This window comes from Schistocerca serialis, chromosome 4 (genome assembly GCF_023864345.2).
Source record: "Schistocerca serialis cubense isolate TAMUIC-IGC-003099 chromosome 4, iqSchSeri2.2, whole genome shotgun sequence".
Classification (NCBI taxonomy): domain Eukaryota; kingdom Metazoa; phylum Arthropoda; class Insecta; order Orthoptera; family Acrididae; genus Schistocerca; species Schistocerca serialis.
The window spans coordinates 260,133,016-260,159,304 of record NC_064641.1 but is presented as its reverse complement, the minus strand read 5'-3'; the positions used below and the strand labels follow the sequence as shown (position 1 = coordinate 260,159,304).

The following is a 26,289-nucleotide window of genomic DNA, read 5'->3' as shown; positions in this document are numbered from 1 at the left end:
AGACATACAACAATGAAACTCCTGCCAGTTATATATTAAACACAGGCATGTGTAAGGATGCCAACTATATTTTGCTCCAACACCCCATTGCCACGAAATTACGAATGTTCTGGAATTTTTTTGAACAGATCTCGTATAATTGTATAACTGTTATAAAATAACCTGTAGAATAATCAGAAGTTCTTCCGGCTCTGTCACTGGTTTATGTGAGGCATGCTACATCAGAAATTATATTTAGGTGTCCTAATCACAATAAACAATAACCACCTCCACGATCAGATATAAGATAAGATAGATTTATATCTTACATCTCTACTTTCAATCGTTACACTAAACACTACATCTCTTACTAGTAAATACCTTAGGTCTATGTAATGTAGCATACCTATCCAATGTAACAACTTATGTAACACATATTCGTACCTTACTGTTCTATTAATATGAGGCGATAAAAACCTGGAATAATTTTTTAAAAGCTATATTTTTTCAAATTGTTTACAAAAAACCCTTATCCTCTTCAAAATACTGTCCATTACAACTAATGAATTTGTCCCACTAGTGCTTCCACTGTTTGAAACATTTTTTGTAGTTGTTTTTAGATATGGTTGACAGCTCCTCCCTCATTTTTTTTCCCCTTCAGTTCTTCAATGTTGTCAAATCAGTGTCCTTTCATGCTCCCCTTCATGCATGCAAATAAGAAAAAGTTGCACAGAGCCAGGTCAGGCAAGTAAGGTGCATGGAGCAGCTAAATACTGCCATTTTTAGCTAAAAACTAACAGAGATGGGTGTGTGTGCAGGTTTGTTGTCATGGTGGAAGAAATCTTCTGTTAAAATTTGCTGAACCAAGCCCCAAATAACTCAGTAATCTCTGACAGTTGGTCAATTGCCTGTCAACAGTCTGTGAGCACAAGTGCTCAATTTTTTTTTTTAATACTTTCATTGATTCAGGCAGTTGATAGATGTCCAGAACGAGGTTTATCATCAATCGACATGTTGCCATTTAAAAATCAAGCAAAGCACTAGTACACTTGAGTTCTGGCATAGTGTAATCTTGGTAAACTGATTTCAACATTAAAACAGTTGCAGCAGCATTTTTACTCAGCAGGAAACAGAATTTTGCAGCTGCACATTGTTCACTTAAACTTGCCATCATAAAAAATGAAACAAGACCAAAATGGTGCTAGCAAAAACAATCACTGCAGATAAACAAGCCAGGTCAGCAACACAGGTGACATTGAACTGGCAGTGAGTTGCGCTATACACATCTAGAGGCAGAAATGCATACTACACAAGCTCCACCCACGGCAATGTTATTCCAGCTCTTTTTGGGTACCCCGTCGTATGTTCATTCATATTCATACGCTTATTGCCCTCGCACTTAAAACCAGCCCAACAAGTCTGACACGCACTATGTTCTAAGCTTAAATGTTTTATTGAGTATTCATTAATGCTTAAATATTTTTCAAAGTGAGATTTATGAATGTTTTACACTCTAGTAAGCTCACTCCAACACACAAAATCCTATTGTTTGCTCGCAGTACCAGTATTGCCCAAAAATTTTGAGGTAATGATAGCAGACTCAACTTTTTCTTGTACTTTTTGTTCAATAGGTTCTTGTCAAGTTTTCTCTAAACTAGTCAAAGCATTTGGCGTAATTTGTTCTAATGGCTCTACCAAGCCTTCTATTTCTGAGATTTGATTGCATATGCTTGCAAATTCCTGTGCTGACTATTCCTCCAAATATTGCTTCTTATCATTTACTTCTTTAGATTGTCTTTACCCTGGTTCTGGACTAAATTGCTTTGTTTTTCTATTTTAGTCTGTAACTCCTTAGGTAACTATAGTAAGGTCACTTCTAAATAAGAAATTTTATCTACTCTCCTCCTCTACTGCTTCTACTTCATCTGTAATACTATTAGACAACCCATCTAATATTTTTAATTCCTCTCCTTGGATATCATTTCTTTCTGTTGTGCTTTTAATTCTTGCACTTATGTTTTTAAGTTGTACTTAAGTTATTAATTCCTCTCCTTCAGCCTTCATAAGATTTACTAATCCTTACAACTTTTCTCATTCTGTTACAATAATTTTTATAGTGTAAAACTACTTATGGATCTTTACTATTTCTTGCTGTCTCATACAGTTTTCTTTTTCTTTCTGAAGTCACTTTAATAATCCAAGGTTTCTTTGAAAAATGTGTGGTGTTACATTTAGTAATTTTCTTTGGGAAACAGTGCTCAAAAAGGGATATAAATTTATCAAGAAATATGATGCATTTATCATTAGCATTTGGCTCATTATTTACATCTCCCCAATTAACATTTCTTAAGCTTTCTCTGAAGTGCTCTATAGATACCGGGTTGAGCAACCTCACACTTTTACTTAAAGGTTTCTGAACTGTATGCCCTGTTAGGTTTTGTAAGTTAATCAGTTGTACATCATGGTCTGACAATCCATTTACCGCAGGGAAAGCATGTGCTTGTTTTACATCCTCTTTCTGTACAAATACATTATCTATTAGAGTGCTACTGTTTTGAGCTATATGCGTAGGGAAATTGACCACTGATTCTAAGTTATATGTTACTAATAACACCTTTTCTTTTTGTCTGACAGACAGCATAATAGGGAGTCAAATTTTTTTATGAAGAGCACCCAGTCTCCTAATGGGGACCTGTACACTGTTGCTAATATCAATACTACATTATCTAGCTGAAGTTCACATACACAAACCTCAAAGTGCTGATCAACACAAAATTCCCTTACTTCTACAGTTTTATATTTATACCCTTGTTTTATGAAAATGGCAATTCCTACTTTATCCATCCTAGATCTACAAGTGTAAGATGCTAAATTATACCCATTTGTACTTGACACTATCCATCCCCACAGTTACGTGGTGTTCAGGCAGACAGAGTAGTGTAAGAGAAAAAATTGGTGAGGACACTTCAAAAGAAAAAGCCAGGCATACATGGAAGAGTCATTTTTGAAAAATTTTAGTCAGATTAAGTATCACCTAACAACCTCTTGTGAAATAAGTAAAATTATTAAATCTTTGAAAAATAAATGTTCTGTTTGAGTAGGTGACATCTCTAATAAGATATTAAAACAATGTGGAGCAATTATAGCTGATGTTCTGAGTCACATATGTAATGCATCACCAACTCAAGGTATTTTCCCAGACAGGATAAAATATGCCATTGTCAGGCCTCTCTACAAAAAGGGGGACACCGCAGATGTCGATAATTATCGGCCAGTATCCTTGCTTACAGCATTTTCAAAAATCTTCGAGAAAGTAATGTACTCGAGAGTGGTCAGCCATCACAACAGTAATTGGACACTTAATAAATCACAGTTCGGAATTCAAAAATGCTGTTCCACTGAGACTGCAATATACAATTTCACTGACCATGTAATAGTCTTTAAATAGTAAAATGTCACAAATAGGAATTTTCTGTGACTTGTCCAAAGCATTTGATTCTGTGAACCGTGACATTATGTTACAGAAATTACAATTATATCGTATAAATGGAATAGCATGAGTGGTTTAAATCATACCTACAGAACAGGAAACAAAAAGTTTCTTTATATGGGTCAAGTTATTTAAATAAGTTTGCCCTTCATTTAACTGGGGTGAAATTACATTAGATATTCCACAGGGTTCAATCATGGGTCCCCATCTATTCTTGATATTTTGTGAACTACCTCCCTTCTTATCTGAAACAAGAAGCTTAACTGACATGGTTTGCTGCTGATACAAGCATCATTATTAATCCATTAATTGAAAATGATACAAATTTGGTCTTTGGAAAAGTCATTAATTGGTTTTCTGCAAATGGGCTTGCTCTAAACTCTGAAAAAAACAAAGTACATCCAATTTTCTGCTGCAAAAGGTACAGTTCCTTCAATAAATATAACACAAGTCAGTAGCCAGGGTAGAGCATACTAACTTTTTGTGTGTATATAGAGAATCTTACTTGGAAAATTCATATGTTGGATCTTCAAAAAGTGACTAGGTTCAGCAACTTTTGCACTCAGAATAATTGCTAATTTTGAGGATACAGAAATTAGTAAGCTAACATACTTTCACTCTCTGATGTCATACGAAATAATATTTTGGGATAACTCAACACTTAGACAAAAAGTATTCACTGCTCAAAAGAAAGTGGATACAATAATGTGGGCGGTTCATAGTTGCACATCTTGTAGGTATCTTTTTAAAAGATTGGGAATTCTTACTACAGTCTCACAGTACATTTACTCACTAATGAAATTTGTTCGCAACATCTTGGACCAGTTTAAAAACAACAGTGACATTCATGATTATAATACCAGAAAAAAGAAAGACTTACATTATCCTCTACTCAACCTATGTTTGGCATAGGAAGAGGTAAAATATGCTGCTATAAAAATTTTTGACAAATTACCAGACGAAATAAAATGTCTGCAGACAGCAGTAATAGTTTCAAAAATTAATTGAAATCATATCTCCTTCCATACCATAGATGAATTCTTGAATAGGAATAAATAAAGCTATAAATATAGTGTATGCATGTTGTGCCATTTAAGGGAATGGGGTAAATAATAGAAATATTAATTTTTAACACTGTAAAAAACCTGTTTCATATGTGCATTTCTTGTGCACTTGACACGTTCCCCATCGTAACGGCTACCGTACTGTGCGATTGATCAATAGAACACGCAACCAACTAACTCACCGTAGCACTTACGTGTTGTTCTACCCTTCCTGTAACGAATTTAACAAATGGTTCAAATGGCTCTAAGCACTATGGGACTTCACATCTGAGGTCATCAGTCCCCTAGACTTAGAACTACTTATACCTAAGGGCAACACACATCCATGCCAGAGGCAGGATTCGAACTTGCGACCATAGCAGCAGTGCGGTTCCGGACTGAAGTGCCTAGAACTGCTTGGCCACCAAATTTAACAACCTGGCTCTGAACTACTTCAATGTCTTCCTTCAATCCAACCCGGTACAGATCACAAACACTCAAGCAGTACTCAAGAATAGGTTGCACCAGAATCCTATATGTGGTCTCCTTTACATGTGAACCACTGTTTCCTAAATTTCTCCCAATAAACAGAAGCTGACCATTCACTTTCCCTACCACCATTCTCATATGCTCGTTCCATCTCATATTACTTTCTAGCATTACATCCAGGTATTTAAACAACTTCACTGTGTCATGCAGGACACTAGTAATACTGTAACCAAACATTACAGGTTTGATCTTCCTACTCATCTGCATTAACTTACATTTTTCTACAGTTAGGGCTAGCTGCCATTCATCAAATCAACTAGAAATTTTGTCTAAGTCATCCAGTAGGCCTGTCTTCCTACAGTCACTCAACTTCGTCACCTTACCATACAGCATGCCATCTCCAGCAAACAACCGCAGATCCCTGTACACCCTGTACGCCAAATCATTTATGCATATAGGGAACAGCAGCAGTCCTATCACACTTCCCTGGTGCACTCCTGACGATACCCTTGTCTCTGATGAACACTCACCATTGATGACAACATATTGGGTTCTAATAAATTAAAGCACCAGTTTGCTTTTGTCCTACAATATTACTTTTATTATGTTAACCGTTTTTTGGCTTACAGGGCCATAATCAGAAGCCGAAAACCGATTAACATAATAAAAGTAATATTGTAGAACAAAAGCAAACTGGTGCTTTTCATTTATTATGATGTCCTACCAAGAACCGCTGGAAGATTCTCTTAACGTACTGGGTTCTATTATTTAAGAAGTATTCGAGCCACTCGCATATCTGTGAACTTATTCCATATCCCCGTACCTTCATTAACATCCTGCAATGGAGTGCCTCGTTGAATACTTTCCCAAAATTTAGAAGTATCAAATCTGCCTGTTGCCCTTCATCCATAGTTTGCAATCATGTGAGAAAAGCACAAGCTGAGTTACAAATGAGTGATGCTTCTAAAACCATGCTGATTCATGGACATAAACTTCAGTCTCACGAAAATTTGTTATATTCAAACAGAGAATGTGTTCAAGGATTCTGCGACAAACAGAATTTAGGGACATTAGTCTGTGATTTTGCGGGTCCATTCTTTTAGCCTTCCTATTATATACTGGAGTCATCTGCACCTTTTTCCAGTCGTTTGGGAATTTGTGCCAGGTGAGAGATTCATGATAAATGCAAGCTAAGTAAGTGGCCAATGCTGTAGAGTACTTCTTGTAGTATCGAACGAATTCCATCTGGACCTGGTGGTTTATTTACTTTAAATCTTTCTGCTTTTTCCCTACGCTTGGGATGCTTATTACTATGTCGTCCATATGGGAGTCTGTCCGATGGTCAAATGATGGTATCTTTGTGCAACTCTCCTGGGTGAACGATTTCTTGAATGTGAATTTTAATACTTTGGCTTTCGTTTTGCTATTTTCAACTTCCACACCAGACTGGACAACAAAGGACTAAATGGAAGCCTTAGACCTGGGTAGCGATTTTACATAAGACCAGAATTTCCTCAGGTTCTCTGCCAGATCTTTTGCTAAGGTGTGGCGGTGCTAGCTGTTGTAAGCTTCACTCGTAGATCTTTCCGCAGATGCCCAAATCTCTACTAACCTTTGCTTGTTATCATTTGTGCGTTTTCTTTTGAACAGAGTGTGCAACATCCTCTGTAGATTAAAGTCGCCTCCAACTAGTATTGCATGATATGGATATTTACATGCTATTGACCCTAGACTTCCTTTGAATGAATGGCCCTAGAACTGTCACAGCAGAATCAGGTGGCTGGTAAAAACATACAACATTTAATTTGGTTTCACCTGCACCTGTTATATGCGACCAGATAACTTCACTGTCACACTCAACTTCGACTGCCCTACAGACAATATTTTTGCCAACTGCAATGGACTCTCGCACTCCTGTAGTCTCTAATCTGACTTTCTGATATATGTTCCACAACTCGCTAAATATCTCAAAGCTTTCCACTTTGGGTTCCAGCTAGCTCTTGGTCCCAAGAACAACTTGAATGTAAGAACTTCCCTGGAGGGCAGTAAATTTGGGAACTTTATTATGAATACTTCGACAACTTACTGATAAAATTATCACAGTCAAAGAGTCTTTATTCGGAGTGCCACGACTTCCCTTGCTGCATACTGACTGGAAGGTGTTCATGAAAGCATCTCAAACTACTGTATAGCCTAAAAAACACTCATGTGCACTCCACAAGTACTCTGCAACCCAAGTAGCTAGTTCCTTTGTAGTGCACCACTGACCTATCAAGGGGAGTCCTACAAATCCCCACATGATAACACAGGTCTAGAAATCTGCAGTCAAGACTATCACAGAGTTGACAAAGCCTTTGATTGAAACCCTCAATTTGGCTCCCAACCAAAGGACCCTGATCAACTCTGGGAACAATGCTGCAAAACTGTAAGCTCTGCTTGCACCCTGCATGTGAGGCCAGCAGTCTTAACCACCTCTGCCAGCCACCTGCGTGAAATGAGGATTGCCTCAGAAACCATGCGACAGGCATCATTGGTGGCAGCATGAGCAACAACTTGCAGATGACTGCACCCTGCACACTTGATAGCCACATGCAAAGCCACCCCCACATCTCGAATGCGCCCTCCCCGGCATATGTGCAGAGTGCACATTGGCTTTCCTTCCAGCCCTGAAGGCTATCTGTCTAAGAGGTTCCATAATGCACCTGACATTGTAGCTCCCAATAACTAACAACCCCCCCCCCCCTTTCCATGTGGCTACTTCGATCCTGCTGAAAGAGCGGCCACCTGTCCACTCACAGGGTGAATGGGTGACGTGAACGCGTTAACACCTGCCACTCTCCCTGCTGTGAGGGTGGATCCACCATGTTGGTTGCACTAGGAGGTGCATTGGAAGCAGAGCCCATGGGAAAAAAACAAGTGACACCTGTAGAGTCCCATGCGATACCCACAATCTGCATCACCTCTACACCCTAAGGCAGCAACCTGCAGATAAATTGACCATAGCCAAAACTGCATTCAGCTGTTCATGAACTGTGGCCAGCTCCTCCTGTGTCTGCACACAGCATGGACACATCCTAGCAAGACTAACTGAAGAAGTATACTATAATGACAGACAGAATTCTAGATATGAGCTATGTAGCTGGCTGTTCAGTGAGCAATAATTACACTACAGACTGAATGAATTTACACTTACAAAACTGCGAGATTAAACCTCTTAAACAGAAAAACACACATGAAATTTCATAAAAATACTACAATGAAAACACTGAAAAAGATAGACACGTCTTGCCGCTCTGTAGTCGTATGTCAGCTGAAAGCATGAGCCTGACTGAATATTAATTGTTTGTAAAATAACAACATTCTGGAATGTTCGATTAGTAGTTGCACTCTCTGTTGAAGAGGTTACTTTTGTTCTGGCCGTATGCTGGTATCAGTAATTAACTTGGGTTTGTTCTAAGTGTTGTACTTCACAGATGACCCTCTCTTCGGATCTGCACAAGAGTGTGGTTTCAATGTGACATAGTTTGGTGGAGATGCCAGGTACCTGAAAACATGTACATCACCACAGCTCCAATTAGGCAACGTAAAAGCTGTCGCCTACATGTCCAAGAACCGAAATACAAGCAGTACATCATTCCTTAGATCTGTATCCTCAGGAGACAGATGGCCTGCATAAGGCATTGTCATCCATCAATGTTTTCTGGAGATCCTGGTCAGGGCCCAACAAAAGACATCCATCAATTTTTTTCTGGAGATCCTGGTCAGGGCCCAACAAAAATCCTGAAAGGATTCAATTGAGTAGCCAAATACAGAATGATGGGAATCAATGCCCCAAAGGAAGGAGTGGTTTCATTGCTGCTCTTTCTGCAATCTCCTGACAGCTTTTAGTGGTGTTTCAGAGCAGTCATATGTTTGGCAAACGTGTACTTTTACTTGAACGGCAGAGCCCAGCAGTGGTTCAAGAACAACTAAAGAGAAGCTCAACAGCTGTGGCAAAATCCAGGCTGAATTGAAGATAACAGCAATCAGCAGCAAGTGTGCCTTGCGGAAGAACAATTCATGAACAGGGCCCAATGTCATGGGGAAATGACACTCATACATGCAGAATGCTTTGGCTTTATGTAACCTCATGAATCCTAACATAACAAGTCAACAAAATCTCCCACTTGATGAAAGGAGTTGCAGAAGATATGTACCAAGTTCTTCTGCTAAAGGATGTCACAATGTCACAGGAAGAGCAAAAATTATGGTCACATTACACTCCAAAGGGGTCAGGTGACATTCAGTGGGGTAGATGGCTGCCCCATGATGTCCTTGTGTTGTTGTGGTCTTCAGTCATGAGACTGGTTTGATGCAGATTCCACGCTACTCTATCCTGTGCGAGCTTCTTCATCTCCCAGTACTTACTGCAATACTTCTCAGTCTGCTTAGTGTATTAATCTCTTGGTCCCCCTCTACGATTTTTACCCTCCAATGCTAAATTTGTGATCCCTTGATGCCTCAGAACATGTCCTATCAACTGGTCCCTTCTTCTTGTCAAGTTGTGCCACAAACTCCTCGTCTCCAAAATTCTATTCAATACCTCCTCATTAGTTATGTGATCCACCCATCTAATCCTCAGCATTCTTCTGTAGCACCACATGTCAAAAGCTTCTATTCTCTTCTTGTCCAAACTATTTATCGTCCATGTTTCACTTCCGTACATGGCTACACTCCATACAAATACTTTCAGAAACGACTGCCTGACACTTAAATCTATACTCAATGTTAACAAATTTCTCTTCTTCAGAAACACTTTCCTTGCCATTACCGGTCTACATTTTATATCCTCTCTACTTCGACCATCATCAGTTATTTTGCTCCCCAAATAGCAAAACTCCTTTAATTGTCTCAGTTCCTAATCTAATTCCCTCAGCATCACCCAAGTTAACTAGACTACATTCCATTATCTTCGTTTTGTTTTTGTTGGTGTTCATCTTATATCCTCCTTTCAAGACACTGTCCATCTGTTCAACTGCTCTTCCAAGTCCTTTGCTGTCTCTGACAGAATTACAATGTCATCGGTGAACCTTAAAGTTTTTATTTCTTTTCCATGGATTTTAATTCCTACTCCGAATTTTTCTTTTGCTTCCTTTACTGCTTGCTCAATATACAGATTGAATAACATCAGGGACAGGCTCCAACCCTGTCTCACTCCCTTCTCAACCATTGCTTCCCTTTCATGTCCCTCGACTCTTATAACTGCCATCTGGTTTCATACAAATTGTAAATAGCCTTTTGCTCCCTGTATTTTACCCCTGCCACCTTCAGAATTTGAAAGAGAGTATTCCAGTCAACATTGTCAAAAGCTTTCTCTTAAGTCTACAAATGCTAGAAATGTAGGTTTGCCTTTTCTTAATCTTGCTTCTAAGATAAGTCTAGCTTCCTGACACTTAAATCTATACTCAGTGGGGTTGAATGGTTGAATTGCTCAGGCGGGTGGGGGGGGGGGGGGGGTGATGGCAGCCTTGTCAACATTTGTCCTGTTGCTCTTCGCACTGTGCACTGTTGATTTCAACCACAAAATGTGTGGTTATCAACACATGGGGAGGGAGGGTTTCACTGACACCCTTTATGCCATTTCCCGAGAGGGCTTCTCATGTCGATTCTGAGTAGCGTTGTGTCAAATGCTACCCATAATAAAACCATGTGATTTCAACACTGGGTAAAAGGGGGTGTGACGATCTTCCCATGATGTGATTCATTGACAATGGTGTTGACCAGAATTGTGGCTAAATTTGGTGCCACTGTGTCACCATTATAAAGCATAGTTCGGCCTGAGGCTGATGTCGCACTGCGCCACATTTTTGCACCATTACAGAGGAATGTTGTGGGCACCTTAGAGCCAAATTCTAAACTTTTGCATGGTAATGGGTGACAACTACTGTGTTTTGAAAAAGTGACCCTTTAATCAGGTTGTGCAGTGTAAACGGCTGGAGCTGCAATTCTCTTTGACAGGTATAATGACTGCCAGAGAGCATTAGTGATGTTCGCATTTAGTGTTACCAGACCTGGTATGATGTAAACAGCATCAGTTGTTCAGTGATCACTGAGAAACGCATGGAAATACCACATACCCATATGAGACATTATTATCAGCATCTGACAGTTTGAAAGGTGTCTCACTGTGAATCTCCATTTGGCTGGCTGGCTGAATCTTGCAATATCCAGATTTTTGGGGCATTTGGATGTGACAGTGGCCCAATGTTGGGCTACACACAAGTAGGAGGGCAGGCATACTTGTCGTCAGAGTTCTGGTTAACTATCACAAGGGAGGATCCCCATTTGTGCCCCAAGCACATTGTAATCCCTTCACATCTACGCCTGCCATCCAAGAACAAGTAACGGACTCCTGGCAACAGTCTGTATCATGCCAAACCATTGTCTGGGAGTAGCAGCAGCTGGAGTAGGGAATTAGTTCCATGTGTAGACTGTCGTTAAACACAACACAAATCTCAGTGTTTGGGGTGGTGGTATGATGAGGAAGCATGGACTGCTGATGAATAGTGTTTGCACTATGTTCATTGAGGAATTGCAATTGTCACTGACCATGGCAGCAACCTGGGGAGAGGTCCCACTCTTCCAATGTTTTCGAGAGGCACTGCAGTGATGTCATGGTGTGGGGAGCCATTGAGTACATCTTCAAGTACCGTATTTACTCGAATCTAAGCCGCACTTTTTTTTCTGGTTTTTGTAATCCAAAAAACTGCCTGCGGCTTAGAATCGAGTGCAAAGTAAGCGAAAGTTCTGAAAACTGTTGGTAGGTGCCGCCACAACTAACTTCTGCTGTCAAATGTATGTAGCGCTACACAGGCATGCTTTGCAGGCACAAAGATAAATACTGGCGCCAAAACCTCTGTGTCAGTAAATAAATTAAAAAAAAAAGGTGGAAGATGAGCTTTTTTTCTCTGCCCCGAGTTTCGACCACTGCATTTTCATACACTATCCAATGAAGTAAATACAAATTAAGTATTGTTCATCTTCGAATTTAGCAGCATTTCAATGTACTATGAAAATCCGACTGGCAAGACTGTTTGGGATGTTTGTCAATATGGCCAACTCTATGTTCTGAATTTTTTTCTTACCTGTGAGAAGAGATGGTTGCTAATAGGAACTTTTATGAATTGTGAAACACATGCAATATTCTCTTCACCATAAGAATAATACAAATATAAACATTTTACCATGTATTCTTTCGTGTTTGCTGTTATCTCATTTAAAACCTGTTTGCCTAATAAACTACGAAACTAGAGTGAGTCAACAGCAAATGCGGAAGAATATACATATCATAGCATGTCATGTTTATATTCGTATTATTCTGGTGCCTAATAGTGATACAGTCAGAAATGAAGCACGGCAATTGACTAGATTTTTAAATCTAAGATGACTCTAATTTCTGTGCAGAATGTAATGTACTAAAGAGGCGTCTGCAAAGATTTTCAAATGGAGAAAAATGTTCGCTAAACTCTCGTTCAGAACATCTTCTATCATACGCATTCTATTATTTGGTTCTTGTTGATCATTATCAAAGAAAGCAGCAGTGTAAGTAACAACAAATAGCAGTCTCTTGCCATTGTTTCGCTAATGAGACGATTCATTCCTCTCTCTCTCTCTCTCTCGGTGGTAGCACGCACAAAAGCAAGCCATGCCACTAGCGGCGACAGGCCGTAAACACAGAATGCAACAAACAATGCATGACACAGTACAGTAATGCATTTTCAGCTTAGAGTGACATAAACACCTATAACAAAGAGAACGGCACTTATCATATCAAAGAAAAATAAGCAATCAATTCAAACCAGACGAAGCACATGAAAAAGGAAGGGTACCCGTATAAATACGGACGGAGTGCCTGACGCATAGCAATGGCTACCTGGTATAGCTTAACTGCTAAGCTTACGACTCGAACCAAACTACTGTGGGTGTATCGTCATTCATTCGGCCTAAATTGTGTCTTATATTATAATGGACCAACATTGTTTCGATTTGGAGGTGTGCCTAAAACTTTTCTCTCCCCTTGAATTTCGAGTCTCAAATTTCAGGTGCGGCTTAGATTCGAGTAAATATGTAACTGTTGGTAGAGGTTCACGTAACTGATACTACAACAGTATGTCATGATCATCCTGTGTCCTTATCTTACTTCTCATGTGACAAAACTGTGCTATTTTTGAACAGGACAACGCTTGTCGGCACAACATGTGTGTCTATGAACTGTCGGTGAGACGTTGAGGTACTCCTGCGGCCAGCAACAACCCCAGATTTGTCCTCAAAAGAATGTGTGGAACCAACTCGGATGTCAACTCTGTCGCAGTGCCAGTACCCAGGACATCAAGGACATTTTACATCAACTGTCAACATTTGCCTCAGGAGAGGATACACCCTTGCCAATCAAATAACGGCATGCATACACAATAGAGGGAGTGCAATGTCATACTGATATGTGGGCTCACACTGCCAAGTTCTTTGTAAGTTAGACTCAATTTAATAATCTCTGAAATAAAACATCACATTCCCCATCCCATTCTGGGTGCTCCAATGTTTTTGTCAGGCAGTGTAAATTCTGATCTATAAGCCCTTACTCCGCAGAGCCACAGACACATGAAATAAACATGCTTGATAGACAGACAAACTGGCAGCAGACAATTAGCAATACTGCCACACAGTATTCATCGGACTGTTGGGTACCATAAGCGATCAGTGGTACATCACTGCAGTTTGTGATTTCCCTAAACACGCGTGATGTACAGACAGACTGCATGCTTGGCAGCGAACTGTTATGATCTGTCACTGGTGGATGGGCCCCTTAAGGTATGTGGTGAGAAAAGAATGTCTGAGCTTCAATAAATGCCAATTACATGTTACACCAGTCATCCATGATTACAACATCCTCAAAAACATGATACAAACATCGCAGGTGACTTATTTTACTCTCCCGACATGGTTTCCCAAATTAAATATAACTCTGGAGTGATAATCAACAAAAGGAAACAACAACCACACTTAGTCACTTTCTTAGTTGAGGAAATACTTCAAAAAAAACTTTAAAGAAGATTACTCTGAACAACACACAGAATTTCACTTTTTTTTCCCCAAACACACACTTTATAATTATTTAACTGACTGATAAGGTCAGTTTTGTTCATGAATCATTAAATCTTGATTACTACACAGTATTGCTTTGGATAGCATATCAAACAATGATTTAACACCTAAAAATCAAGACTAAAAGAAAAAATGAAACCACAAATGTTGTCACATCTTTAATAAAATAGATTTTATTCAGTGAAGATTCACAATAACTGGATACTACTGTACACAAAACACAAAAAAGTCACAAAAGAAACAAATACAATTTTGGTACAAAAAAGTTAGAACAGAAGATCAAAGTTGGTTTCTAAAAGTCTGTATTTATGAGCACCATTCTGGCAAGCACCATTCCTTAATTACATAATGGTTAAAAAGACATTGAACAACTAAACTGAAAACTCTGCATACTTACAAATGATAGGCAACTAGTTCATTTACATTTAGACAAGTATGGAAATGTGGAAGTTAATTGGCAGTTCAAACAGTACATAAAGTGAATGCTTTTGCACAAACTAGTCAGAATGGGCTGCTCTGCAAAAATGTACACACTTATTCTTCATATAACAGTAAACCATTTAAAATAGATAATCACACAGACAATATCTGTATCTTGGTAGCAATATTTCAGCAAAGCTACATGAGGGAGGGGGGGATTAAAAAAATCAAAACCTGTCTGTTGCTGAAATGCTAGCACAAAATAAGTCACTTCAGACTGCCAATCATTTTTAAAAACAGAAGCAGCTATAATCACAATAATTTCCTCTCTGCTATTTAATGAATTGCCCATGACTGTTCAAAATATTGATGCTGTTTTGTGAGACCAAATAATAAAGTTTCAGATGTAGACAAATAACTGCAACTTTGAAAGTATATTGTACACATTATTTATGACTCTTAGAAAAGCCCACAATCAGAGACATTCCGCACAACTGCTAAAATTTCAGATCACTATAATGTACACCAATTGGTAACACCAGGCATATCCTGTTAATATAACATGCTCCCATTACTTGTACAAGACTAGACGGCAGCAACATGCAGAATTGCTTGGACATTTTTTAATCAGGTATTATATTGAATCACAAATGAACAGAGTCAAAGGTATACCTGAAAGACGATAAATTTAATTAAAAATGTTTTATGTTTTTCTAACACATCAATCTACCACCAGGGATCCACAATATGAAAAGTATTTTTGTAATTGAATTATTAAGAGAAGCTTCTGAATTGTAACTATACTAAAAACAGAAGTGTTTTTACAGTTGTACTATTTAAATAAGGACAGGACACAACCTGTAAGTAGTTTTGTACCTATTAACACTATAAAACTGCCACAACACATTTCCATACTATATTTTTGTACAAAATCTTTGTACATCTACTTTGTTTAGTTTAGTTTCAAATAAAAACACAATTACTAGAAATATTTACATGTAAGAAGGTACCTCACAGTAATACTGGTTTCTATTGCAAGTTCTTAAAGACAGTTTGATACCGTTTGATATGTTTGCGGAACAACAGGAAGAAAGTTCCAAACAATAAACTTCAAAAAATTACTTTCTAATCACGTGTATTTTTTCTGTTTCTTATGGTAATACAAAGTCCTTGGTGGAATATCAACAATGGTAGGAGTAAGCGTAACAGTCTACCATATAGCTGTCAGTAAGTGCACACACAAGACAGAGAACATTGCTAGGCAGTCAGCATTGTTCCTACGACAGACACCATGAAAGCTTAGTACCATTGTCAGTCTTGATTATGTGCCAACTGACATCTCAACTAAATGGTGAGTTGCCTCCATTACTCCTCCCATTGATTTTGCTGGTCTACAGCTTCTCAACAGGTTTCAGTCTTAAATTTTATCTCTAAGCTCCATATTTTATAACTTTATGCTACTTGCAACACCACCGTTATCTTTTTACTTTAAGATAGTAACTGGCATCTGCTCTCTTTTTTTTTCTGACATGCAGTTTTATGTTTGTCACATAAAATTATTCTCCATATTCTTCCATAGTGTGAATTTCTCTGTTTCTCTTGTTAGTAGAAACTCAATGATTGTTTTGTATTGACACTTATCTTGTATTTAAATGAGTCATTAAAAAAATATGTGACTTTGTGTGTTATGACAGAAACAGTTTTCAGTCAGTAAAGATTCAAATATCATACTCACAAAAGCTACTGTAAGATATGGCACAAAGATATTCATTTGAAGCTTTTGGTCTACTGCTAACAATTCTTGGGTAACTTTTACTCAAAGGTTTTATCATGTTGACTCCTTTCTTCCAGAAATTTTTGAGTAAGTTCTTAAAATTACCTTCAGAAAGATGTCTTTTTATACCACAGAAGTTGCTGTGGAACACAAATATTTCTTTCTTGAATTTTAGAGAAGCTGCAGAATCTAATGTACAGAAACTATTGTTAAAATTCAGCAGTCCCGTGAAATAAAGTGGACAGTATGATTGGGCACAAATGATGAGCACTACACTAATAACAATGTTTGATTTTGATATTATGAAGTGTAAACAATGAGCACTAATGTTTTCTACCACGACTCAAAACAATGACATCCATATTTTTGTGTAACAATAATTATGTAAAAGAACACTGGATATGATCACAAAAATGAGTATTATTAAGTGCACACAAGATACCCATGGGATAATGTCTTTCCATTGTCACAGAAAGTGCAACTTATGAATGTCTGGGAGTAAAGGGTAAGTGCAAATATTTTTGCTAATATAATCAAGCAACAGAAGTGTCATCTTATGTGTTTGTTGTATGGATACTGGAAATCTACATGGAATAACAATTCACTACCTGGAGTTAAAAAATGTTCCTGCACAGTGTTTTGAGAAAGGAATAACAGTGTCACTTACCAGCAAGTCAACAAAGTAAGAATGACAAATCACCTATAATATTAAGTCAACAGTCACAAATCAGTTACTGTGACTGTTTTTCCAAAGCTCACATATGATTCATCATCTTACATAAATTGGAAGAAATAACGCACATTGGCCAATTTTCTCAAAAATCACACAGCAACAAACCCCTCCCAAATACTTCCCCATTATATACATGCACACACAAGCAAGCAGCCCTTTACAATTACCTATTCTGTAATATGCTTTACAATTAACATACTGAGATTTGGTCAACATTTACAAAAATAGTTTTGATTATAGAACGAGTTTTGTCCACCCATTCTTACTTTATGAGCTGCTTAAATTTATTCTTAGGCTCATCACAACAGATTTTTATTTTTTCAAACAACAAACAAATAAAGAGTTTACTTTAGCTGGTTTCAGTCTCTCATAAAAATTATCTTTACAGAATCGAGTGGGATACTTTATTTCACACTGGCACTGCGTGCTCTCTCTCTCTCTCTCTCTCTCTCTCTCTCTCTCTCTCTCTCTCTCTCTGAGTGTGTGTGTGTGTTTGCACTCTGTATTAATAATGGCCCATTTCCAGGTCAATAAGTGAGAGAGACTATATATTGTTCTGAGGCTTACTAGTTATGTAATATTTACAAGCATTATTCACATTTATGAAAATATAACAGCATACATTAATTTTGGCTAAGAGCCCAGAAACACACTAATACTCTAATTGTCTACCAACAGATGCAAAACTGATGGCAACAGATTTACTGGCCGAATGAAGTACATACTGCACATAGAAAAAGAGAGGAGGTGATTTCTTGTGATGTTACATGGTTCCATTACAGCAAATTGGCCTTTTATGTAAATGGTTATAGTACAATAGGCAACAATACTACCTAGAACATTTTCTGTATTTAAATGACTATTAGTATGATGTAGAATGAAACCACACATGAAATTAGACAGAATTCAATTCACTAAGCAAAAATCCAGTTTGTCGTTCCAAGAATTATGTAAATGTAGAAAAGAATAAAACGCAATTAACAACCTGTTCTAAAGCACTAAAGAATGAAGGAATTTCAAATTTAAATATAAAAAATGTTTGGGCCTATAACAGGCAGTTGGAAATCAGTAAGAGTGTCACAGGTGTAAAGAAGATTAACAAAGTTAACAGTCATTATAACTGAAGGTTATAGAATTCACTGAACTATACAGAACTATTAATAAATGAATGAAAGAAAATTATACAAGTGCCAATTGAAAACTAGATTCCAGATGAAACAACACAGGCATCACTTACGTTGGAAGGCATCACATATGATGAACGTCTCATCCACCTGGACCTCGCACAAAGCATTTATGTCCAGAACAAACGTATATGACACAAATTTAAACATTTCCTTAATACTTGTGTCTCTCCTAATCAAACTTGAAATTGTGATAGATTCTGAGTGCAAATATGTTCCTGAAATATTGTCCAAGGATGTGGTTAAATCCATTTAGTATACAAAAATACGCCCGGGACTGATGATAGCAATGATAAATATGGGAGCTGAGGGAGATATTTGTAAACATTTTAATTTAAAAATATGGGGACATAAGGATAGGCAACAACAATAGAGTGTAAAATTCAGAACTAAAAAGTGTGTTACAGATGATGTTTCTATTTCATCTGAGCTATTTTCTGTGGTCTTAAAAGAGTTTTTTAAATTACTAAACAGTGTTTGCAGAGTAAGTGACAACAAGAAGAGCTATCTGAATGACCACCAATTAGCACAAAAAAACTGATCCTTTGTTCCAACCTCAGAAAAAGTGCAACAAAAAACAGTGGTGCTCAATGGAGTTAGTAGCTCAAAATGACATGCTGGAGGGAAGCTAGAAAGGAGTGATAATGATGTCATTGATCCCGTTGCAGTATATGTCCACTCAAAGTGATTATGAACACTGAGTGTGAAGTACATCTACACCATGTCCTATTTCCCCCAGTTCATGTTAAAGAAATAAGAGTGCTTACAAGCTGTACAAACAACGCCACAATGCCACACATCACACAATCCCTCAACACAAGAAATCAAATCAACACTTTTTCATTCCAAACTGTGCTCTATTACAGCAATGAAATGTAAAACAAGATGGCATAATAAACACATATAGCAAAAAGGGCTTTCATTAAGGTCCTATTAACCAGCACAGTGTGTTTTGTACGAAGTTACAAATTTTATACTGAACAGAAAAACAGACAAGAATAGTTTTAGTGACCTTCAGGTGAATGGACAATAATTATAAAAACATTATAATAATTAAAACAGTCTATTACAGCATTGTAAGCTAAAACTATTGCAGAATCTGAATAAATAAAATATTTATTTGTACATAATCTTACGCAGCATTATTAGATGATGCATGATGGACACCATCCAGGTACATACTCAAGCTGTCAAAGACAGCAGAGAAAATATCATATCGTTACAGAGAGAAACACACATCCTGTTTCAATATGATTCACAGCAGCGAGATCCTGGTAATGTACCTCATGCAACTATGAATGAAAACAATGAAGCAACATCAACCACAATAACAACAACAGCTACAACAACCACAACAACTTAATGACATATATGAAAAAAGTAAACAGCCATCAAGACACACAGCAGGCAGATACTGTTTGTCAGTCTTGTCAATAAAACAATATCTGTCATTCCGCATAGTACATATTATCAGTATTTCTGCAGATGTTTTGATGGAGATGATATATGATGTGGCGACCCAGTCAGTGGACTGTTGCACATGAGTTTATGAACAGAGAGCTCCAGATCTTCAACTTCCCTACTACAGTTTCTGTCCATTTTATGAGTGGGGCTCTGCTGCTCTTTAGAGCAGTTCCTACTTTCTACACACTTGGCTGGTGAGGAATTACTACTCTGTTGTGGTGTGCCCTTGGCTGACATACATGTCTTTCCTGTGACAGAAGAATCATTTGTCCCCTTCTGAATGCTGTCAGTGTTGTTAGCTACATGGACATCATCATCTTTATGAACTAGAGACAGTCTATGAAGCCTGTGGACAGATTCTTTCAGTTCAGCCTCCCATGTTAATTCTTCTGTGTTGTTTCCACCTTCTACAGGGCGAGTTTGCAGCTCCTGCACACACTGCTTCAGTTTCTCCAAATCCTGAAATAGTAAACATCTATTACATACTCAATAGTTAACATAATGACAATTTATAATGATGACTTTAGTAACATGTGCAATAATGCAGCAAATTACTCCACAAACTGAGTAAACCACTTCATCAAAATAGACTTCCACTGTAACTTACAGCATATTAAGTGAGAAACAGCAATGGGAAGTAAAAACCAACAAGAGAAATACAGAATTTGTATGCAACAGAAGACCTGCTAATGATAGAATACTTATTGAAACTGAATTTACTGTTGTATTGAAAATAATGATAGTATTAATTTCCTAGATCTGTACATTAATAAGAAAACAACAAATACACCTTCAAAGTAAACCACTTCATCAAAATAGACTTCCACTGTAACTTACAGCATATTAAGTGAGAAACAGCAATGGGAAGTAAAAACCAACAAGAGAAATACAGAAACACAGCAACACATGAGCATGCCACATATAGAGCACTAATTAACAGAGCCTCTAATATAGACCACTTGATAAATATGTGAAGTATGATGAACAATCAAACAAATAGATGCAGCAAATAGCAGTGCTGAAACTTGGAAACAGCCTCATCAAAAAGAATTGCTACACAAAACTTAGAAAAGAAAAATCCACTACCTGTACACTGTTCATTAGTAACATTCCTACAAAATAGATTTTTATTCAGACTAGACATCAGCAAAATTGCTTTCACAACACAACACAAATTGCAAGAAACATCCAAACAAAATATTCACAACACATGCAGATAAACACAAATAATCAGCCATATTTGAAACTGTACATGTAAAACTTTTGTATAAGCCAAACTTGAAAAATTTTTCAAAAAAAGATACATATAAACAATTGTTTTAAATTGGAAACCCATGTTATAGACACTGGGCATCCATTCCCTGATACTACATAAAGTGGACAACAGTTATCACATGGATTTATACAAAGAACTTGAAATTTTAATCACTACATAGTACAAGGAAACAATTTGCTCAATGGCAGGTTAGAAAGTAACAGCGTAAATTTCTTTAAGAATTTCTCCAAAGGTGAATGCTGCTTCTATTAATTATTATTATTATTATTAAGCATTACAATCCATGAAGGCTTTTTGCTGCAGAATGGACAATGTTGAACCACTTTGCTCTGTCTTTACAAGTAATTTGCCACTGTCTGTCATGTCCTAGTTTTCTGAGATCGTCTTGAATATTGTCCAAGTATCTCATGCGTGGGCGTCCAAGAGGTCGTCTTCCGGTGGGAATCTCTTCAGTCACTTTCTTGATGGTCCTGTTTGGTGGTGCTCTGATGACATGCCCTATCCATTTCAGTCTTTTGGCTTTAATTTTGGCCACTATATCGGAGTCTTTATATAATTTGTAAATTTCATTGTTATTTAGCAATCTCCATTCATCACTGATCCTATCTCTTATGGGTCCAAATATTTTTCTCAAAATTTTTCGTTCAAATACTCTTAATCTGTTTTCCTCTTTTTTTGTGAGAGTCCAGGTTTCAGATCCATAGGTGAGTACTGGTATAATCAATGATTTGTATACTTGTAGTTTGGTGTTCCTAGAAATTAACTTGCTTTTGAAAACTGTCAAGAGACTATAGTAGCATTTGTTAGCCTTCTGAATTCGTGATTCTATTTCAATTTTTATGGAGTTGTCAGAGGTTACTATTGTACCAAGGTAATTAAATTCATTTGTCTGCTATTAATAGCAGAGATTTATGAAATGTTTGTCCAGTAAGAGCAAACATCTATTAATAGCAGAGATTTATGAAATGTTTGTCCAGTAAGAGCAAACATACTTTATGACTGTTTGTCCCATAAAAAATCATCTTTATACAATAAATACTGAAAATGAAATTGTATAACATGTGCCAAGATGTAAATACGATTGTACAAAAAATATCTGTACTCATAGTGTATCTATTACCTTAGCTACTGAAGAATCTTTGGCATTCTCCAGCCACTGATAAAGAGTGAAGCATGTCTCTGAGATTATTATAGGAATGTGTAATACAACAACTGTAGCCTACATAAAAGACAGCTGATGATGGCAGCATGATGCCGAAATTCTTCGTGCCAGTAAATATTGGAACAAAAATATGACAGAAGCTGAATGAGTGGTATTTAATCTCACAATCCAGTTGCCACCCTCAACCAATTCAATGCAACACAAACAAATTTAAGTACAGTGTATATTTGACCACAACAGAATCATGCCTCTTCCACTTATAATGAATCATACATAAAGATGATACTAGAGGTACTGGATGATAATAAGATGCTGATGATAGTGTAAAAATTAATCACCCTGTCCTGTACATGCTAAATGGTAATAGGTCTATTGGCAAAAGTAATTTAAGTCACATCTAGGTTAACAGAAGAATTGAATATACATACACTGTTCTACTGCAAGATGCAAATCTCCCCCTAAACTGTAGCAATGCCAACATACTAGCTTTCTGCCATTTGAAGGTTCCAGGTCTACATACCATGATAAAAAAAGAAGTTGGCCCCATACATTGATGCCTCATACATTCAGCAGCACAATTTGGAGTACAAATTTCACTGTAGTGCCTCTATTAGAACAGAAAGGGAAAAAAAATAAAAAGCAAACACACTTTGGAGTAAAAATTTTGCTGTAGTCTACAACATCAGCTTTTCTTAAATACATTGTACAGGAAGCTATCACAGTTTGAAAGTGAGATCTATTCAACAGTAATAGTAATGCAAGGATGCTCAATAATGCTGTTGTCAGTGACTGATAGAAGATCCAGGAGAAATTCTCCTTCCAGCATCCTCAAGTTCCCAAAATACACTGGCCTTAATTAGCCTTTACCACCACTCCTGTGTGACACCCCCCCCCCCCCCCCCCACCTTCCACACTCATGCCTTCAAGTAAGCCTCTCACTACCCCTGGGACATTTGTACTACACCACAGCCCACTCTACGATTTTCTAATATCTTTCTCTGACTCCAGATCCTCTGCATTTCCCTAGACTTATATCTGACTATCATCTTCATAGAACACATGCCACTGATCCTCCATCAACACACCTCTACATATTCAACATCTGCAGGATTTCTCCTAACACCTTTCCCTGATTGTCCTCCCTCTCCCACCCCATGGCTTTTTCATGCACCCACCACTCTTCCCCATCAAGATTGATACTCACCTCCAGTCTCCAAATCGGACAGAAGTGCCAGGAGAGTAGGGGCACTGATTTATACTCTACTGATAGTGACACTCATATGGAACTGGCTCTTCAACTTGTACTTAGCTCCCGCAATATAGCTGGTAGTTTTTATAGCTGACTGCTTTTCCACTTGGAATGTGGGCTTTCTTGGTGAATTGCACTAATAAATTATTCTTGGAACTAATGCTTTTCCGTTATTTTCTCTGACTCCATATTTCACTACATTTTACAGGGTGACAACTATTGAGGGGGAAAAAAACCAAACATAAATTACTTACAAACTATGGTGTGCACACATTTTATTCAACATGTATATGTCACTATAGATATTCGGGTTTAGATTACGACATGTTTGATACGCCTGCCATCATTTGTGAAATTCTGCATGACCCGCTGAAGTATGGAAACATCGATGCTGTCGATGACCACCTGAATGGCTGTTTTCAGCTCAGCAATGGTTTTGTGATTGCTGCTGTACACCTTGTCTTTAACCCATTAAGTACCAGTGTCCTATTTTGAGGACAGAGCACATATTTATTTACAAATACGCAATAAATTATTAATTTGCAACTATTACTGTTCTACGTCATTTGTTGATGCTTTTTATAACAAACGTATGCTTACCGGAAATTAAAAGCAATAAATCCTACCATTAATTGATTATTGAATACTGAGGCACACTTTTCGTTACTACAGCTATTTACTTCATCGACAATTTAGCAATATTTGAAATATGTGGCAAAGAACTTTTTGTGATTATTTATAGTCAACAATGTGTCTTTTAAACTACTTGCTTTGTTAGCTCAATTGGAGTTATATTCATTGTTTTCCATTGTTATAAAATTTGGTGTACTCGAAATAGGACACTGGGACTTGGTGTTATCACTTCAGTTATTTGTATAGCTGCACGTTCGAATATGAAACTGCTACTGCTGATGTATTTTCTTTTTAAAACGTGGCAATTTTACCAGATTTTGTTGCTGAGTTAACTAATGACCCCTCTAGACACACAAACAAACACAAAAATACACACAAAATTTAAGCTTTCGCAACCAACGGTTGCTTCATCAGGAAAGAGGGAAGGAGAGGGAAAGACGAAAAGATGTGGGTTTTAAGGGAGAGGGTAAGAAGTCATTCCAATCCCGGGAGTGAAAAGACTTACCTTAGGGGGAAAACAGGACAGGTATACACTCGCGCACACACACCCATATCCAACCGCACATACACAGGCACAAGCAGACATTTGTAAAGTCAAAGAGTTTCGACAGAGATATCCAATTTTGGTGAACTTGGGTTGGTAGACAACGATGTGCACAAAGGTTAGGTGGTTGTGTTGCCGCCAAAACACGTTCAAGGGTGGAGAAATTCAGGAAAATTTCGAAAAAACTGTGTGTAAATGTATTAAAAGGAGTGGTTTTGTGGTGGCAGATTATGAAAATGAGGCTAACAATTGTCTGATGAAGAAATAATGACGTTAAAACCTGTGGGAAGCGGCTAAAAATGATCAGTGATGTGGGAAAAACGGAAATGGAAATAAAGCGAAAGTTATTAGAACCGGCCGAAATGGTTGTTTAATAGGTGAAAGGAACTGTTTGTGAACTAGAAACGGTGGATTTTATAGCAGAGGTAGTGATGAAAGCGGAAAATGTTTTTTTGGTTATGGTTTGGAAGTGGGTTACGTATTATTGAGTATATATAGGCGGGATAAAATTGTATAGTAGATAACGGTAAAAAGGAGAAGGTGAATACAAAGTGAAATTAGTGGCAAAAACAGAGAGAGAAAATAATACGACACAAAAGATTTCGAAACGCAACAGTGACAATAACAAACGTAATTGTTGGGTTCAAATTAATGATATGGATATAATAGAAGGAAACATTCCACGTGGGAAAAATATATCTAAAAACAAAGATGATATGACTTACCAAACGAAAGCGCTGGCAGGTCGATAGACACACAAACAAACACAAACACACACACAAAATTCAAGCTTTCGCAACCAACGGTTGCTTCATCAGGGAAGAGGGAAGGAGAGGGAAAGACGAAAGGATGTGAGTTTTAAGGGAGAGGGTAAGGAGTCATTCCAATCCGGGGACCGGAAAGACTTACCTTAGGGGGAAAAAAGGACAGGTATACACTCGCACACACACCCATATCCAACCGCACATACACAGACACAAGCAGACATTTGTAAAGGCAAAGACATCTCTGTCGAAACTCTTTGCCTTTACAATTGTCTGCTTGTGTCTGTGTATAGGCTGGCCACCTCCTAGACCTAGTCCGCAGACAGATCTCCCATGCTATTTCCCCACTCACCCCCCAATCCTCCCACCGTCACAAAGGAGTGTGCCTCCTTCATCACCCATTACCATCCTGTACTGGAACAAATGAACCAAATGTCCTTCACCAGGGCTTTGATTACCTATCATAATGACCTGATGAGGGACATCCTTCCACCAACCCCTCCTAAAGTCATGGTTGGTCACCCACCCAATTTCCACAGCATCCTAGTCCATTATTATGCCACTCCCAATCCCAACCAGTTCCCACAAGGATCAAATCCCTGTCGAAGACCCAGGTGCAAGACCTGCCCAATCCACCCACTCAGCACTTTCAATTCCAAGCCAGTCACAAACTCATCCTACCCCATCAGGGGTGGGGCCACTTGTGAAAGCAGCCATGTCATTCACCAGCTCTCCTGTAATCACAGCACAGGTTTCTATATTGGTGTGACCACCAACCAGCTATTCATCAGCATGAACGGCCACTGCCAAACTGTGGCCAAGAGCAAAATAGACCACACTGTGGCACAACATGCAGCTGAATATAACATGCTTGATTTTAATGGCTGCCTCACTACCTGAGCCACCTGGATTCTCCCATCCCCGCACCACCAGCTTTTCTGAAC

At 38.0% G+C, this 26,289-nt stretch overlaps 1 protein-coding gene across 1 annotated transcript in view; it reads right to left on the bottom strand.

Moving 5' to 3' along the window:
• Positions 1-14,299: 14,299 nt before the first annotated feature.
• LOC126473749 (SH3 domain-binding protein 5 homolog) overlaps positions 14,300-26,289 on the bottom strand; it is a 93,479-nt gene continuing 81,489 nt past the window's right edge. The window contains exon 8 of the mRNA XM_050100999.1: positions 14,300-20,176. Coding sequence (XP_049956956.1) covers positions 19,724-20,176 — 453 coding nt within the window. The 3' untranslated portion in view covers positions 14,300-19,723. The remainder of the gene's footprint in view (positions 20,177-26,289) is intronic.